The sequence below is a fragment of the Mytilus californianus genome, unplaced genomic scaffold (assembly GCF_021869535.1).
Source record: "Mytilus californianus isolate M0D057914Y unplaced genomic scaffold, xbMytCali1.0.p SCAF_13, whole genome shotgun sequence".
In the NCBI taxonomy this organism is placed as follows: Eukaryota; Metazoa; Mollusca; class Bivalvia; order Mytilida; family Mytilidae; genus Mytilus; species Mytilus californianus.
Window position 1 is genome coordinate 24249735 of NW_026262615.1, and position 19235 is coordinate 24268969.

Sequence of the window (19235 nt, forward strand, 5' to 3'; positions counted from 1 at the left end):
TTTTAAAAGCGACCTTGCGACCTAAAGGGGGTATACCCTACTGGAGCCACACATGTCACAACCAATATATGGTAAAGAATTTGTAAGTTTCTCAAAATGAAATTCAATGCTTTTGATTAATTTTCATATTTATTCTATTAACTAAGGTATATTATTAATTAATGTTAATTAAAATATAAGAATACAATAGATAACCGCCCTCTTTATCAGTTGCCTTGTGAAATACATATTATATACTTTACTTCAACAGCAACTTTTAAAAATTATGGCAAAAATTGTCAAACTTTGTCCAAAAAAAAAACATGTACATATTTATACATTCAGCTTCTAAATACATATGACTTTTTTAGTCTATCTATATCTGAAGATAAATAGAACTCAAAAAAACTATCACATTAATAAGCAAACTCATGTAATTCATATATTAATTAATTCAGATGTTTAAAATTTTATTATACATGTGACAATACACAAAAATTGTTCTCCCTCAGGAAGCAATAATTTTTGGATTCTACATGTTCTAGTCCAGTATCATAATTTCTATTATCAGTAATCACATCTACTCATTGAAGACAAAGATCTATCAAAATACAGTACTGATTTATGGGGAAAGTTAAATTCTGCAAAGAATGCAAATGGTGTGGAAAAAGGGAAACTGGTAATCAATCTTTTTTTAGGCAAACATGGCAAAAGATGCATAAATTAGGTAAATTTTATTGAATTTTATGTCTGTATAGTTTCTTTCCCAGTAATAACCCACGTAAAATAACTTTAGAATCCTACATCATAAACTTGATTTTTCTAACTATCTTTCAAGTAAATAAGGCATATTTGTTACACAAACAAAATATGACCAAATACCTTCACTTAAGGTAGATTTAAGTGTTTTCTTTGGCCATCCTGGACTGTAAAAATTGCAGAAAACAATTAGTTTAGATCTTTAATGAAAAATGCAATTTTATATAGGAAATGTGATTTATTTGTAAGCCTTTTCTTCGAAATGAAGAAATTGCGTATTTTATCTTATCATTGAGAATGTTTTTGTCAAAAAACATTTCATTTTTTTAATTCAATTTTTTTGGTGTGATATTAGGGGAGATAACTCAGATAATCCAATTGTAAAAAGGAAAGTGTAATACATTTATCAATGTTATTTTGTTTCGTCATGAGAAAATGAGTCCCCTGACCCCAATTTTAATTTTCTCATAATTTATTTTAAAGTTCTATCATTTAGTTTTCTTTCTTTTAATTTTCATGTACAATGTATAATCTATACAAAATCTGACAATATTGCACAGCCTTTAGCTTGAAAAAAGCTCAGTGACCCATACATTATAATTATACTTTAACAAAAGCTTGATATAAATAAACTACATTTTGGCAAAGTATTAAAAAATTTGAACATTTATAATATAGACCCCCATATGATCTATCTAAATTAGTTAAATTTGCATTCAATTGTGTTAAATCTCACCTTACACAACATCCAACATAGAACTTAGAAAAATACAGGTATGGATACTTCACAGCTTCTAATGCATCCCCTGCAAGAAAAATAAGGTATTTATTTAAGATATTACAACAAAAGTCCCTTTGTTTTAAAAAGAAAAAAAATTTACAAATGATTCAACTACTGTAAATTCAGAAATTATTGCGAGGTTTTTATTATTGCGAAAAATGCGACAGAGTTGTAAACGCAATAATTTAAACTCGCATTTTGAAATATTTTATATGAATTAAACATGATTTTTCTCAAAATCGTAAAAATTTAAATCGCAATTAAGTCTAAAATTACAAAATCGCAATAATAAATGCACGCAATAATTTCTGAATTTACAGTACCATCTTTCATGAATGTTGCTTTCACATCCACTGCATTACAAGTAAGATGAATAGTTGTCTTATTGTTTTTGCACTCATATCACATCTCCTTATTTTTATATTATCTTAAAAAAAAGAAAGAAAAACTTTTAAAAACCTACCTAAATATGATAAAAAACAACATAATTCAAAACAACCATTTCTTCATCTATCACAAGAAATCAATTCAAAAGTGCTTTTTGAAATAAAATCATTATGTGGTCAATACTTTTCCCAAATTAATCCGAGTAAATAGAATAAAAAACAATCAACCAAAAGACTGTCATTTTGTAGAGTTTTTCTTTACAGCAGTTGACAGTAGGCTTCTGTAAGGCATGAGAGTAACCATGATGTGGACATTCAGTCAAGCTTAACATACCCCCACTCGTTACTCAAAGTATCAGAAACAGGTAGTATGTGTCTGACAGATCTGAAAAGGGAACAAATATTACAATTCATCACTATTGAGCTGCCGACTTAATATGAAATCATTCATTCATTAGTTTCGGAGAAAAGTGTGACAAAAATTTTAAGTTCATACAACTTATTGAAAAATTCAAAATATCGGCAAATAGGATGAAGGTATCTGACAGATCAGAAAAGTGCTCACAAGTGTCAACTCATCACTGTCAAGCTGATGACAAAAGTCATTCTGTATTGTAGTTTCTGAGAAAAGTGTGATGAAATATTTGTAAGATGAACAGATGGACGAACAGCCAGACGGACAAGGTGATTGCAATATAGCCCCGGCTTTTAGAATAGGGATACAATATGAATTATTTTCTTCATTATTATCATCTAACATTGATGCCTTGGCTGCGGTTCTTCACCAGCAGTTTCGTAAAACTTCTGACCAGTGGAAAAGTTTGATTCGATGAAACAAATTGCAATTGGGTAAGAATTTTGAATGAATTGCAGTTGGCAGAATGAAAAATTTACAATCACTGTAACATAGTGATTTTTTTGGCATAATTCAATCATTTAATTACCCAAGCTGAGTTGCCCTTATAAGATTCTCAAATTAGACATGAAATATTAATCAGAGAAATTCTATTAATTTTTTCTTAAGTTCTGCATTACATGTGACACTGGTTGAAAAACTTGTATTCTATTTTATTCAATTACAGTAAAAGAATTGTAATTTTTTTTTAAATGAATTAAAACAAGAGTTTTGCAGGAAAAAAGGTTAAAACTTTGACACATAATTATAAGTAAGTCTAAAAGAATTTGGGGTCTCTCCAGATCACAAAATCAATATTCATATATATATACCATTACTTGAATCAAATTAAATAGCGGATTTTTGTAACTATTTTTAAGACAATTAAGTGTGAATGTTGCAGGGCCATAATTTTAGACTGTTAGACTGCTAGAGATTAATTGACTGCATGTCTTCTCCAACTAAATCTGTCTTCTATCACCCTCAAATCTAAACTACTACCCTTAGCTTCAGACTTTGGGGAAGAGTTTAGTGTTTGGATCATAGAAAAAAACACTGTCATCAAATTTCAATAACTATATAGTGCTACGAATTGCTTTGTAACGTTGCTGTATACAATCTAAGAGTTACATAAATAATAAATAACTGCTTTGTAACATAGCTGTACACAATCTAAGAGTTACATACCTAATAAATAACTTGATGGAGTCAATATAACTATGCTGAAAATAAAAGAATATTTGTTACTGAAAAGTCATGTCATTTATAAGTATGAGATAACATACCTGTCAACTGACCCGTATTTTGTGGGTCACACCTGTAAATTTCCCCTCTCACCCTGGATTTTTAAATACCTGACGGGTGATCAAATAACCGAGGAATTCAGAAAATGACCTGTTTTACCCGTATTTCTGACATGTATTGATTCCAGTATTTAGAAGTAAAATATACATTCGGTTTTATCGGCTTTAATCCTTTGAAAAAGAAAAAAATTGAGAAGTAAAAACTTTGGATTTGCTTATTTACCATGCTCTTCATTGGATTAATACAGTTATCAAAACATATTCTGACACTCCTTTGATTGAAAAGTAACATTTCGCTTATTATCTTGTTAATAGTACCCCAGAAAGTTGAAGCCAGTCAAGCTTGACATACATTAATTCTAATTGATATTGGAACTATCTATAAATTACTTATTGATGTCAAACCCAGTTGGTGGCTGGCAGCAGTTGTTACTGGCAGACCTTATACAGTATGGGGGTGAAAGGGTTTTACATCTACAGAAAGAAAAGCTGATTGAGATTTCTAAAAAATGTAAAAATCCTTTCTGGAAGGATGTTTTACTATGCTTTTCTAACGCAAAACCTAATACTGAGAATTCTGTCAGTGACATTTTATCATTAGATATTTTGAATTTTTCTTCTTTGGATGATTTCCCATATTATATTCAATGGAAACAAGGAGGTGTGCAGTCAGTAAGTGACCTAATTAATAAAGAAAATATGAATTTTTATAAATTTGAGCAATTTCAAGAAAGAGTAAAACTCAACAATTTTATCAAATATCATGGTCTGATTTAAAGAATCCCTCAGACTATGAAAAAATACCTTAAAGAGAACTGTTTAAAGCAAGATTTGGATAAGCCTGATAATGGTGATATTTTTTTAAAGAGAATTATAGGTAATGTGAAAGCCAAATTTGTATATAAAAATTTAGTAAATAAAGTTATTGAACTACCAACAGTCAAGTTTTCGAAATGGGAAGAACTGTTGATTATTGATACAACAGAATAGTCAGAATATTTCAGGATAACCAAAAAATCATGTAGAGATGTTTATTTAAGAACTTTTCAATACAAATTTTTGCATAGAATCATAGCAACTAATACCTTTTTATACAAAATTAAATTTAACGACACCAAGATGTGTACTTTTTGTAAACTTGGTGAAGAAACCATTGAACACCTTTTTTTTGAATGCCCAATAACTTTTCAATTGTGGCAGTCTTTTTCAAATGCAGTAAAACTTTTTTTTGTAAACTTTGTTCTTAACAAAGAGAATGTGTTTCTTGGTTGCAAACATGAAAGTTTATTACTGAATCTGTTAGTCATAATTACAAAAAACTATATATACAAATGTAAATTAAATGAAACAAAACCAAATATGGTTGGGTTAAAGAATAGAATAAAGAAATACCAATTTCTTGAATATTGTATTGCAAAGAAAAATAATAGAGTCCAAGTGTGTGAAAAATTTTGGTCTCCTTTGCATGTAATATTTAATTAATTATTGTTTCATATAAGTGAGAGAATAAAATATCTATATATCATGAGCAAATATTTAGCCTTGAGTTTTTTTTGTTTTTTTTTTCTTTAAAATATTTTGTTTTTAAAATGTAAGTCAAGATACATCATGTACCTATTGTAGCAAAACAAATGAGTGAAGAGTATTTGTATTGTATGAGAGAAAGTCAGAGAGCGAGAGAATATAATCAAATAAAATTTATATGTAACCTTAAATACTACATGTATAATTATAAAAATCAACTTGTCAGTGATATATATTGTATACTGAATTATTTTTTATATGTAACCCCTTGATACCCTTGTCAGGTGGTAGTGTAGGGGTACATGTATGTTAATTCTGACTATTGAAAAACAAATAAAAGATAAAAAAATAAATTACTTATTAACTAATTGGTGATTACTTCATTACAATCTTTTTCAGCTTGATAACACCTTCTTTTCCATACTTTCACAAGCAGAAAAACAAATACATGTTTTGTCCTATTAAGCATATCACAATTCGTAATTTAAAGTATTGGCAAAAAGAAAAGTGGTTTCTGAAAGATCCAAAAAGTACAAATCATTAGTCACAATGCTGACTAAATATGAAGTCATAAATTTAAGTAGTAGGTGAGAAAAATGTGACAAATATATTTAATGGACAAACAAATGAACAGAATAGAAGAAGTGGATGCAAACATTTAATTTTGGGTTTCTTCCTCATTTAAGAGTAATTTTTGGGCATAAAATTAAAAATAAATGTAATTAAGCTTTGCACATAATTTTAAAAAGTGTAACCTTATCTGCCAATAGACTGTTCAACTAACCTGTATATGTAATTACAATAAAGTTTCTCCACAGCACTGGAAATAGAACAACACATAAATATATAAAATAAGCTAAGACACTGCATTAATACTGTACACCCCCCCCCCCTTTATAAATTCTTATAACTGTGCTTTTATTACAATTCTAATTGAACAATAAAATGTTTGACCAAAGCTGATAAGACTTTTATAGGCAGGTACCACATCTGGAGCAGGATCTGCTTGCCCTTTCAGAGCACCTGAGATCACCCCTTGGTTTTCGTTGGGGTTTATGTTGCTCAGTCTTTAGTTTTCTATATTGTGTTTTGTATAATGTTATTTGTCTTTTGATTGTCTTTTGTCATTTGCTTTGCTACGGCATTGTTGGTTTGATTTTGACTAATAGGGTTAGAATATCCCATCAGTATCTTTCGTCTCTCTTTTACAGTATTTACACGGATTATATTCATTATAAAGGACAAAGTTAAATTTCACAAAGCCTGATAATTGGTTTCCAATGTTTTCTAATCTGCTCTAATGTGGCCAGTTTTATCAACCAACACTGATTTTGAAAACATGAAATGTTTCATTGACAAACTGTCAACTTTATCAAAATAAAGTCATGAAAAAGATAATGTTAAAAAACAAACAAATATTGACAGCCTCATTTTGTCTCACATTATTTAAAACTACTTCAGAGCCTGTGTCGCTCACCTGCATCTTCAACAGGCCACTTTTTAGTAAAAAATCATCATTAAAGGGGAACAAATCTATTAAGAGTTAACTGACAATTTCAGTTATGTTGACATATTTGTAGATCTTATCCTGCTGATAATTTTTCCTTTCTTAAGTTTCTGTTTATCTATCTTTTTTTTTACCAAAAAAAAATGTAAAAATTATCATTAAAGGGCCATAACTCTAACAACAAGTCAACTGAAGATTTCGACCATAAAGGCTTATTTGTAGATCTTGTCTTGATGATTGTTTGTTTTATTTAAAGTTTCTATCTATCTATTAAATAGTATGAGGAGAATAGGCCAAAATGGGGAAAATCAGAAAAATCGACATTAAAGGGCAATAACTTCAATAAGGAGTCATTTTTAGTTTTTTAAGGTTTCTATTTATCTGTTATAGTTTTTAAGAAATTAAGCAAAAATACAAATATTTGGTAAAAATGATTAATAAAGGGCAATAACTCTAATAAGGAGTTGTCTGACGATTTTGGTTGTGTTTACTTATTTGTACATCTTGTCTTGCTGATCATTTCTGTAATCAAAGTTTCTGTTTATAATTTTCGAGATAATAAGGAAAAAAATAAAAAATGGTAAAATTCGTCATTTAAGGGCAATAACTCCTATAAAAAGTTGTCTGACAGTTTTGACTTAAATGGACAATAGTAAGGGCTAAACATTTTGAACATTTGTTCTCCTGTCAGAATTTCTCTATTCATAATGATTTTCAAAATAATAAGCAAAACTTGTATTTTACCCCTATGTTCTACTTTTTGCCATGTGGGTCATCTTGGTTTGCAGGCGGGATCATCAGATACATTGTTCAAACTAGATACCAAAATGATGCTTATGGCCAGGTTTGGTTAAATTTGGCCTAGTGGTTTAAGTGGAGAAGATTTCGTAAAAGTTGACAACGACGACAATGGACGACAGACATCAAGTGATGAGAAAAGCTCACTAGGCTTTTTGGCCAGATGAGCAAAAAAAGTAGCAACATGATTTGCCTTAATTGACGATAAAATGTTAATCTGTATCTGTTGGTTCATTTTATCTAAATAACAATAAGGGCTGTTCATTTAAAAAATATGCAAAGGACACTTTTCAAATGGGGTAACCACCTAAAGAGGAAAACATAGAATTTTCCTTACATTTTCACTGTACTTGAAACCCACCCATAGTGGAGTTTCAAAGTCCCATCGATTACTGGGTTCCATGTATGCATGTATGCTTTACAGAACAGCCTTAACAATAAATCAGCTAGTTATATACTAGTATTGTTGTAGCATGTCTTTTTAATTAAGAATTAATTAAATCTAGACATGTGATATACCTTATCTTCAATCTTCCCTTTGTCATATTTGTATATAACATCAATAAACCTAAAAATAAGAAAAAGATGCATATCTTATATCAACCCGACTAATTTAGTCCCTTCCAGTAATTGATCTCTCCTACTTGTGGGAACCTTAATTCTATATATTTTAGAAAGTGTCATGAATCCCGAATTTTGATTGGTGCATGCCCTTTGGGTGAGAGGGCCAATCAGCTGCCAACTCAGTTTTATCGATGTAGGTTAATTCCAAATAGTTGATTGGTGGTTTTCATTGAATAAATATTTTGTCATTTTTTGACACTAATGTAGTAACCATCCAGATTGCTGGTTTGTTATGTTTTTTGACTTACTGTATCATAGATGCTAATCTTATACATGTTTTTTACACACTGTTTCCAGGCTTTATTGTTGTTTAAACTGGACCAATTCTCTCAAACACAAATAAAATTTCAAGCTTGCTAGCGAATTCTTTCAATTTAAACATCAATGAACTCCAGCAAAAATAAATCTTTTATAATTCTTTGATTGTAGATAAATGTACTGTACACATTTTCCATGTGAAAGATAAATAGAAGCAGCCATGTTCATATTGGTTACAAAAGTAGTCCAGTGATCACGGTCTATCAAAAACCAAATGGCTAAAAAATCAATAACATGAAGGTTTCCTTATTATGCAATTCATATAAAAAGCTGAACTATTTATAGTGATGAAAAATCGTCTTGAACAAGCATGAAATATTTGCCACTGGACTTTAAGCAAACAACAATCAATCAAGCATATTATCATTGATGAGATCTTACCTGTAGATAGAATATGAACACAGATCCAGAAATATCCACCATGGTGAAACTGAAATTAAATTCATATACAGTAAACAAAAATATATCAATAGGAGACTTGTTGAAGACCGTACTTTGACCTATAATGGTTTACTTTTTTAAATTTTGACTTGGATGGAGAGTTGTCTCATTGGAACTCATACCACATCTTCTTATATCTATTGATCATCCTTCAATCACTTTTAATATAATTATTCAAACAAAGGGATAGAACTGGGTAAAGGGAAATAACTGTTAAAATCAATATTGTGTTTGTAATAGTCAAGTTTCATCATTGCTTCTAAAGCATTTATGTGAAACAGAATTAAAACTTTGAGTTTTCAGTAATTAGGAAGTTGAAGAGAAAAGAATCTGAAAACGCAATACACAGTAAAGCAAGTTCACAATTCAATTCAGTGTTTCATTAAAGTCTCTTCTCTCAACAAGTACAATCAATATTTATAAATTGTATAACAATACTAAATAAATGTGGATAGTATCCACATGTGGACACAGGTGATGCCCCCGCTTGCATATCATATAGTTATAAAGGGACATAACTGAAGAACGGTAAAAGTGACGCTACCCAAATTTGAACTTAATCTGAGTTTTGTGGTAATAAACATTGTGTGTAAGTCTCATAACATTTTGTTGAGGCTAACTTAAGTAGAGAACAGAAACTAAAAATTCAGCAATTTTTCTATTTGTAAACACACATAACTCTAGAACGGCATTGTGTATAAGTTTTATAACATTTGGTTGAGACAAACTAAAGTTAGAGAACGGAAATGAAAAATTCAGCAATTTTTATGTTTATAAAGGGACATAACTCAAGAATGGTAAAAGTGTCGCCACCAAATTTCTTACTTAATCTGTATTATGAAGTAAAAATGTAATAAGCATTGTGTATAAGTTTCATAACATTTGGTTGAGGTAAACTAAAGTTAGGAAACGGAAACAAAACTTTGTACTTGATCTTAGTTTTGTGGTAATGAATATTGTGTAAAGGTTTCATAATGTTTGGTTGGGGCAAACTTAAGTTACAGAATGGAAACTAAAAGTTTTGCAATCTTTCGATTTATAAAGGGGCATAACTCAATAATGGTTAAAGTGACACTACCCAATTTCAACTTGATCTGTGTTTTATCAGTGGAAGTCAAAATTAAACATTGCATTGTATAAAGCATTGATTGTAGTTGATTCAACTATAATCATGGACAAAGGAAGATAACTCCAATTTTAAAAATTACTTGATATTTAGAAGAAAATAAAAAGTTTGCAATTTTTCCATTTATAAAGGGGCATTACTCTAGAACCGTTAAAGTGACACCACCAAAATTCAAACTTGGTCTGTGTTTTGTGGTAATAAGCATTGTGTATAAGTTTCATAACATTTGGTTGAGGCAAACTTAAGTAAGAGAATGGAAACTTAAAATTATGCAATTTTTCCATTTATAAGGGAGCATAACTCTAGAACGATTAAAGTGATGCCACCAAAATTCAAACTTGATCTGTGTTTTGTGGTAATAAGCATTGTGTGTAAGTTTCATAACATTTGGTTGAGGCAAACTCAAGTTAGAGAACGGAAACCAATTTTGGGATGTACCTACGTACGTACAAACGGACAAGGGTAAAACTTAATGCCCCCACCCCTACGGCGGGGGCATAATAAAATTAGAGCCATTCTATACAGAATTATAAGAGACTATCAAAATTCACATGAAGCTTGAAAACAAATATCAGAGAGCTCTTGTTTTATACATGGCACGTTTGTGTTAGAATAATATATATGTATTCTGTAAACAGGAAGTTGATGAATGATAAATCTGAACAAAGCGTCACATTGTATAACATACTAAATTGATTCCATATAACAAATTTCAGGAAGCTATTATTTTAAGTTCCCTCTAAAAATGCAACAAAATTTCAGACATGGCCATTACATCTAGAACATTTATGTATTCAGTAAACAGAAAGTTAATAATCTGTAATCTTGTCACACAGTATAGCATACTGACATGAAGCCAAATACATACTTGCCATCTTTTCAAAATGTCCATGAGGAATTTTAAGCGTAAGATGACCTAATGCTCCTCTTATATTGTCATAAGTGTTTTCAATCTACTACTACCTGTTGTTTGAATGAGTATATATGTGCTTAAATAGACCCTTTTAACTCATTTGAATGCCTGTTTTGAGGTGTCAAGTTTATATGATAAAGAATTTCAAAATTCAGGTCAACACCTCTCATATGCATGGAGGATATCCCCATAAATCGGGATAGTTGGCAGGTCTGCAAATAATATAAATATTCAATACCAGGAAGCTCTGATTTGAGAAAAATGTTACAACTTGCCATATCAAAATTTCTATTTTTAATCAATATAAGTATTTTTTGTGTCGACAAAGCTTAAGCCTACCTGTGGATCTGTTAACACTATTCCTAAAGATGAGATAGCTATCACCATACACATAAGGTAATTTATTGCACTTGTAAGCTGTAAAAATTGAAAAATAACTCATACAATTTATTTATACTTGCCAAAAATTGCCTTGTAAGAGAACACTTTTACTTCATTTGATGAAATTGTTTTCTGATATAACCAATTATTCTTGTATATTCTTGATCCTTCATTTGCACCCTTTACTTAAAAAATGTAACAATTAATTTTCTAGTAATTTCAGATAGATGATTGAGTGGTCTGTTGAGGTAAATGAGTGATCTGCAGATCTCATTAGATTTAATGATTTTTTGCATCCAACTAAAGGATGGTGAACTGCATATGTATTTTGAAAAAGATATAAAAGTAATGTTTATACTTTCGAAGATAATAGTATATTAAATATCCTTTAGAGATAAGCGCAAATCTAAAGGATGCAAGTAAATATCGCAAAAATTAAAGAATTTAACTTAAAACTGTCTTTGTCTCAAAAACTTGATAATATATATGTATATATATAATTATGTCAATGTAGAATGAACATTTATGATAGCCCTGCTACAAGTATTCTGTAAATAGGAAGTTGATGAGTGATGGATAGGAAAATGCATCACAAAGTATAACATACTCACATGAAGCTAGATATTAATTTTCAGAAAGCCTTAATTTGCATTTCTTGAGAAAATTGGACAAATGGATGGTCTTTTGGAAACACAGATTGAAAGACAGAGAAGGGGCAGAATTATTTGTGACATATCTGTTTATGCAACACAGAACCTCATTAAACCATCTAAACCTACCTTTCTATAAATGATCATTTGAGATAAATAATCAAACACCACCGTAATATTCTGTATGGCTAAAAACACTGGTATAGACTAAAAAATAAAAGAACAAGTTTTGTTAAAACACAGGTATGGACTAAAAAAAAAGACCAAGTTCTGTTAAAACACAGATACAGACTGAAAAAAAAAGCATCAAGCATCATACAACACTGGTATAAACTGAAAAATAAAGAATCATGCAACCATTGTTTTAACACAGGTATAGACTATGCAATGCACATGTGGCCCCCTTTTTAACAAGTTCAACTTAAGTATTCATTTTCAGTCATTTGAATTTAAATTAGTCACGACAGGCAAATATGAGACTTCCAGATCCTTGGTCTTTGGGCATGTCTGCAAACAAAATTTAAAGTACATATTACTTGGCATGAACATATCAGTTTTAGACTTGCAACAAGCCACCAAGAGGCTGACATATACAATAGACTATTTTCATATTACCAACTTTTGACTCCAGATTATATAATTTTTCATCAGGTTACCTATTCTGTGGTAGGACATCCTGGTACAAGGCCAGGTAAGAGCAACTATAAGAAAAATCAAACATATAATCGTTGCAATTTGGGGGTAAAGTTTACTGTTTTTCCAATGATTGTGTTGTGTATAGAAAACATAAAACAGAAAATTTTCCTCTAAAATTCTACCGATTGTAAGCTTGATTTTACTTCTTTAAGTTGCTCATACTTGACCGAGTACCAGGATGTCCTATTAAAGAGTAGGTAACCTGTCCAAAAAATATAAACTCAGGAGTCAAAAGTCGGTAACATGAAAATAGTCTATTGTCTAAATACAAGCCTCAGATAGATTTTATTAGACCAGACATATAAACTGAGTAAAAGGGGCCTCGGTGGCCTAGTGGTCTAAGTAGTTACTACTGTAATCACTAGCCAGTCAACATTGAGGTTGTGAGTTCGAATCCCGCTCGTGCGAGTGCACTTGACTTCAATCTTAATTGACTAGGATTGTCAGTTTTCCTATCGAAGGTTGGTGGTTTTCTCAGGGCACTCCGGCTTCCGCCACCAATAAAAACTTGCCGCCACGAAATAGCCCAAAAGCAGTGCTTAAAAGTGGCGTTAAAACACCAAAAATCAAAATCAAATTAAACTGCATGAGTAAAACAGAAGTATAAAAACATTTGAAATACTGTAAACTCAGAAATTTGTGTATGCATTTAATATCTTTTATTGCGATTGTTGGAGAATGTGCAAAAATGCGATGTAAATTATCGTAATTCTATGAAATGATACAAATAAATAATGTTATCAAAATCAAAAAGCTAGTTATCAAATTTTTTTTTTTTGACAGCTATTTTCTACACAACTTTTGTTAAAATTAAAACCCTTTTTTTTTAATTCACTGTATTAAATTTTGTTTAAATACCACATGAACACAGCATCAATATCAATGAGTTTTAAGTCCTGTATTAATCTGCTGAAACTGTCTATATTTCTACTTACCAACTCTGCCAAACCTTTTGATCCTGAGTATATAGAGATCACAAAGAAAACCATTGAAGGTATCCATCTTATTAGGTCACTTCTGTAAAAAAAAACCTTCTGAAGTAATAATAGATATATCGGACTACTTGAAAATTTGAAATATTGATAATATAAAGCAACTTCAGCTTACTTTCACATACTTTTTTTTAAAGATTAATCTCCTTCTATACTACTTTGTGTAGATTTATATTTGCAATTTTCTAAATATTGCTGGTTCATTTATACAAGAGAAGATCTACATTACATATTTTTTGAACAATTTATAATATTCATGTTATAAAAATAAGAAGAGGCTGTATGATTGCCAATGAGGCAACTATCCATCAAAGTTCAAATGAAGTGGGTGTGAAACAATTATAGGCAACTGTATGACCTTCAACATTGTTAGCTCTCTAGTCATGAAATAAGCAATAATGAATTGCTCATAAATAGTTAGATTAGGGTACCTTTTATCGCTATCGGTGAGCTGCATCGGTTTCAGATAGCGTGTTGCTACTAACATCTTCATTACCAAAAAACCTACTAATGTTTGCCATCTACAAGTTTAAGATAAATCACTATTCACATAGACATAATAGAAGCATATACATTGTATGTGAAAATCTTTAAATACTTATATGAAAAATAAGGACAAGATTCATTTTTGGTCAAATATGGCCTTGAGTTTCAACTTTATCATAAAATATCAGAAATGCCATAATTTGGTTCTTAAAAGAATATATTTCAAAAGTCTTGATGCTGGGTTAAATCATTTTTTCATAAGAGTATAGGCTCCAAAGTCAGCACATTTTGAATCCTTAGACACAACTATAATCTAGATCAAGTGTTGCGGCAAAAGTTAATTCTGCCAAAAACTGTCATAAATTACAATATTGGATCAAAACTGAAGTTACAACACAAATAAAATGCATAATGAATGGGTCCTTATTTGTAATTTATAATGTAATTTGACAAAAGAAGATGTTTTATAAAAACAGTCACATCACACTATTGATATGTGAAATATGTAATATTTTGGCCTGAATAAAAAATTACATTAAAATCATAGGGTTAATTTCAACCCTTTGTGAACCTACTCCTTTACATCAGTTGACCCATTAATGTTCTAAAATAAATGGGGAATGTGTCCATAGGACACAGATGATGCCCCTGCTTGCATATAATGTTATAAAGGGACATGACTCAAGAAATGTAAAAGTGACACTACCCAAATTCATACTTGATCTGAGTTTTGTGGTAAAAAACATTGTGTATATAAGTTTCATAACATTTGGTTGAGGCAAACCTAAGTTAGAGAATGGAAATAAAAAATTCAACAATTTTTCCATTTGTAAAGGGGCATAATTCTAGAACAGTAAAAGTGACGCCTTCAAAATTTAAACTTGATCTGTGTGTTGTGGTAATACGCTTTGTGTACAAGACTCATAACATTTGGTTGAGGCAAACTTAAGTTAGAGAACGGAAACGAAAAATTCAGCAATTTTTCCATTTGTAAAGGGGCATAACTCCAGAAAGGTAAAAAATGATGCCACCCAAATTCTAACTTGATCTGTGTTGTGTTGTAATTAGCATTGTGTATAAGTTTCATAACATTTGAATGAAAAACAAAACTCAGAGAAACTGAAACCAATTTTGGGACATAGACGTACAGATGTACGTACGGACAGACGGACGTACAGACGGACAAGAGTTAAAATTGATGCTCCTTCCGCTATGTACAGCAGAGGCATAAAATTTTTTCCATCTGTCATTCATAATTATACTTCTGTTAAATTGAAAATGCTTCCTTTTGTACTAGACACAAATAATTCATTTGTCTATAATTCCTCAGTACTATACATTTTGTAACATAAATACATATATGAGTTATGCCTCTTTACAAATGGAAAAATTGTTGATTTTTTTATTTCCATTCTCTAACTTAGGTTTGCCTCAACCAAATGTTATGAAACTTATACACAATGCCTTTTACCACAAAACTCAGATCAAGTATAAATCTGAGCCAACCTGACAGCTTGATAAGACGAGACAAATGTAAAATAATTTCTATTTTCAGAACAAATCTCTTATTTTGTCTGACAGATTTCAAGTGCAAATTGTATACAAATCTGGTATGCTTCCTAGCTTCTAAAACCTGGTCTGCTTTATTGCGAAAGAAATGATACTTTTCAACAGATTCACTTGAAGGTTACCTGTCGATTTAAACTTTTGTAAGTTCTTTTGTCCCATCTAATAAATACAATAGCTATTGTTCTCTGTGGAGTTTATTGGATGGGACCTTTAAATTTCTTCTAAGAGAAATCCATCACTTATTGATTAATTAACCTGAACAAAAAATTTAACTTTCAATGATGAAAATACATGTACCAATACTAAATAAGGACACACAAAACTGTATGTGATGTTGTATTTTTTCAATATCATCAATACATTTTCAATTTGTTCAATATAAACACTGATACAAAAATTAAAAGATGATTTCTGACAAAGATTTCAATATTGTACTATTGAAATTTGGTTTTTTTGTGTGTTTGACAAATAAAAACTGGAAAATGATGATGTTTAAATTAAGGCCTTCTTAAATGTATTCTATAACTGAACAACCACAAAAAAAATGCAAATTCAATTGGAACAATATACTATTAAAAATTTTGTCAAAAATAAACTTTACATAATCATGATAATTTAATCAGTGTTTATATTGAACAGATTGAAAATATATTATTGATATTGAATAAATTCAACATCACATGCAGTTCTGTAGTTTATACATCTATTTTAATCAACTAAGAAGATATTTTTTTTGGTCAGGTAATTTAATTAATGAATGATAGATTTCTCTTAGACGAAATTTAAAGGTCCCAGTGAATAAACTACAGAGAACAATATAGGATTAAACACATTTTTTCTAGAGGTTATTGATGTGTAAACCGGGGCGATTAACTCACAAACTGAATAAAAGTCCGAAGGACTTTAATGTAAAGTTTGTGAGTAAGAGACCGGTTTACACATCAATAACCTCTAGAAAAAATGTGTTTAATCCTTATAATTCTTAAGCCAAATATTCGCGATTTTTAATTAACATTTTTTTGTGTAAAGGCTACTATAATTACCATCAAATGAACAATTGGCAGGTCGTAACTAAGGAGTTGGTCGCCATATTGACTTTCTAAAATCCATAAATGTTCAATAAATGCAACGGAATTTAAAATGAAATAGCACCTACCTCCAAAACTTCATTTTATTTAGATATTATCCGAATTGGAAGCGTACAAGTAACGAAATAATCTTTCCCTTGAAAGTTTTCATTCGTATGACGTCGTGTTTTGCCATGACGTAAATTCGCCAGATCATTCATGAAATTTCGCGGAATTTTATTTAAATTTTAATTTTATACATTTTCGAAGCTTTAGTGCATTTATTTTATTCATTTCTTGTTATAAATACATTAGAATAGAAACAACTGTTATGCATTTGTTTTTTAAATCTCAATTTGCTTAAATTCCCGGGATCCCTGCAAGCATGTGTATCGCGCATGAATAGATTACGAAAGTAGTTTCGGGAACATGGTTTATCAAAGTGTAAACCAACAGAAAAATTCTAATTGACCAATCCAATTCAAGTATTTATAGATATGCAAATCATATAAGAATTATTAGCTATTGTATTTATTCAATGGGACAAGTGAACTGACAAAAGTTTAAATACCTTGACCAAGTGGAGATGACTCTGTGGAAAACTTTCATTTGGTTCGCAATAAATGGTTGTAACTATCAATAGAAAATTACCATAATAACTGCACAATTTCAAAGATACAGATTAATATAAGTTAACAGCTTGTTTCCGGATCCTATCAATTATTCATTTGTATTAATATGTTAATGCTAAACTTTGTTTATTATCTAACTAGAATTTAATGAATAAAATATGTTTACATTACATAAAGTGTAAAACATTTTTGGACTTTCTGTGCATTATCAATACTGTTTTCAGATTATGTTTAATATATATTTAGCAAATGCATTGCTTTCATAAAAAAAAAACATTCAGAGAATATGTAAATAATAAAAATTCACATGACTGGTGATTGAAAACTGCATACTAAACATATTTGTGAATAGGCCTATTAAAACAGTGATATTTTTCTGTTTTGGTTGATTTTTTGTTTGTTTTTTATTTTTGTGGGGGAAGACAGGAGTGAGGGGGTTAGGGTTTTTGTTTTTGTTTTTGTTTTCTGTTTTCTGTTTTCTGTTTTCTGTTTCTTGTTTCTTGTTTACTGTTTATTATTTATTGTTTTAGTTTATTGTTTTATCTATAAAAGGTTATATATACAAAATAAATGTACTAGTAAACCTTTTATTTCAACTCTCAAGTATGACAAGACCAGTTACTTCCCTTTTACCAGTATATGGATTTATTTCTGTCATATTCTAAGAAATTGTTTAAGAAAGAGCCAGATGCTTATGTATGATACAATTATGTATACTTAAAAGAAAATCTCTACTCTTTGTATTAAAATATGATAAAAACCTACCCTTGGAAGATAGTTGGATATTTGAATTCTAAGATGGAAAGCACATACTGTAAAATAAAGGTCATTAATTAATGCAAATAAAACTAATTTTGCTGAGATATAAGAGCACAAAACAAAATCAATCACAGTTTATACTGTGCAAGAATGATATGATTCTGCTAAAAATCTGTTAAACATTTTTTTTAAATACAACTGTAAATAATTATCAATGTGAAAAATGGACTTCTTTTAGTACTAGTAGAACTTATAAACACTAAATTTTACATACTGTGGATTCAGTATTATTCGTTGGGTACCAATTTTCGTGGATTTCGTGGTTATATGTTAACCACGAAATTAAAAGTTCAACGAATGGCAAATTTACTATAGGCTTGTATGCAGACATTGTCAAAAACCACGAAATTAAATATCCACGAACATGTAAGTTTTCCTTAATCCACGAAAATTGGAACCCACGAAAATAAATGAATCCACAGTAGCTGTTTTTCTTTTCTTAGACAAGCACCCTATGGTTCAAGTCTGATCTTTTTTAGTGAATGATTGATTAAAAATAAAACAAATTTTAAATGTTTTCTAGTATCCCACATATAAAGTGAATGTTATGCATTATAAAAACAAAACCTGAGAAGTCCATTTCCAGTATGAATGATGTTGAAAATAATGTATGTATATCGTTATTGAAATCTGGTCGTTGCCCTACATTTCATAGAAAATACAATGCAAATAAACTAGACAATTAGATGCATGATAATGATCATCTCAACAAACCTTATTTACAAATGTAGTGATTACAAACAAAACTGCATAAAGACGTAGCTGTGAAAATGTCGTCCAACAGGTAGAAGCTGTCATGCTGGGTTCTATCTGTTTTGTAGAATTCTGGCCATTATCTTGGGATTCAAGCATAAAGATGTGTTACCAAAGGATTCATTGGTGCAATTTTTTTATAGAACTATTTTTTCTATATATAGTATATGCGCCAAACCCTTTATCAGCGTCTATAGTAGAGCTTTATAATCTGAAAAAAAAATTAGAAAATATTTTCAAGAATTATTATTACATAATGTAGATTTTGTTTTAACATAGTTGGTTTTCTGATCAGTCTGTCTCAACTTTCTCATACCAACCGAACCAGGTATCCTA

At 30.1% G+C, this 19235-nt stretch overlaps 1 protein-coding gene across 6 annotated transcripts in view; it reads right to left on the reverse strand.

Annotated features, from left to right (window-relative positions):
- LOC127723398 (transmembrane protein 241-like) overlaps positions 1 to 19235 on the reverse strand; it is a 62913-nt gene that overhangs the window by 6335 nt on the left and 37343 nt on the right. For 5 of the 6 annotated variants that reach the window (XM_052230004.1, XM_052230005.1, XM_052230008.1 and 2 more), the window contains exons 2-12: positions 18861 to 19110; positions 18093 to 18139; positions 14005 to 14094; positions 13517 to 13598; positions 12015 to 12092; positions 11194 to 11271; positions 8756 to 8804; positions 7952 to 8000; positions 5912 to 5947; positions 3488 to 3522; positions 1475 to 1544 (exon numbers count right to left, since the gene is read on the reverse strand). In XM_052230004.1, coding sequence (XP_052085964.1) covers positions 1475 to 1544; positions 3488 to 3522; positions 5912 to 5947; positions 7952 to 8000; positions 8756 to 8804; positions 11194 to 11271; positions 12015 to 12092; positions 13517 to 13598; positions 14005 to 14094; positions 18093 to 18139; positions 18861 to 18998 — 752 coding nt within the window. In that variant the 5' untranslated portion in view covers positions 18999 to 19110. Of the gene's footprint in view, positions 1 to 1474; positions 1545 to 3487; positions 3523 to 5911; positions 5948 to 7951; positions 8001 to 8755; positions 8805 to 11193; positions 11272 to 12014; positions 12093 to 13516; positions 13599 to 14004; positions 14095 to 17266; positions 17329 to 18092; positions 18140 to 18860; positions 19111 to 19235 lie in introns of those variants that run through there. The other variant, XM_052230007.1, reaches the window with a different exon arrangement.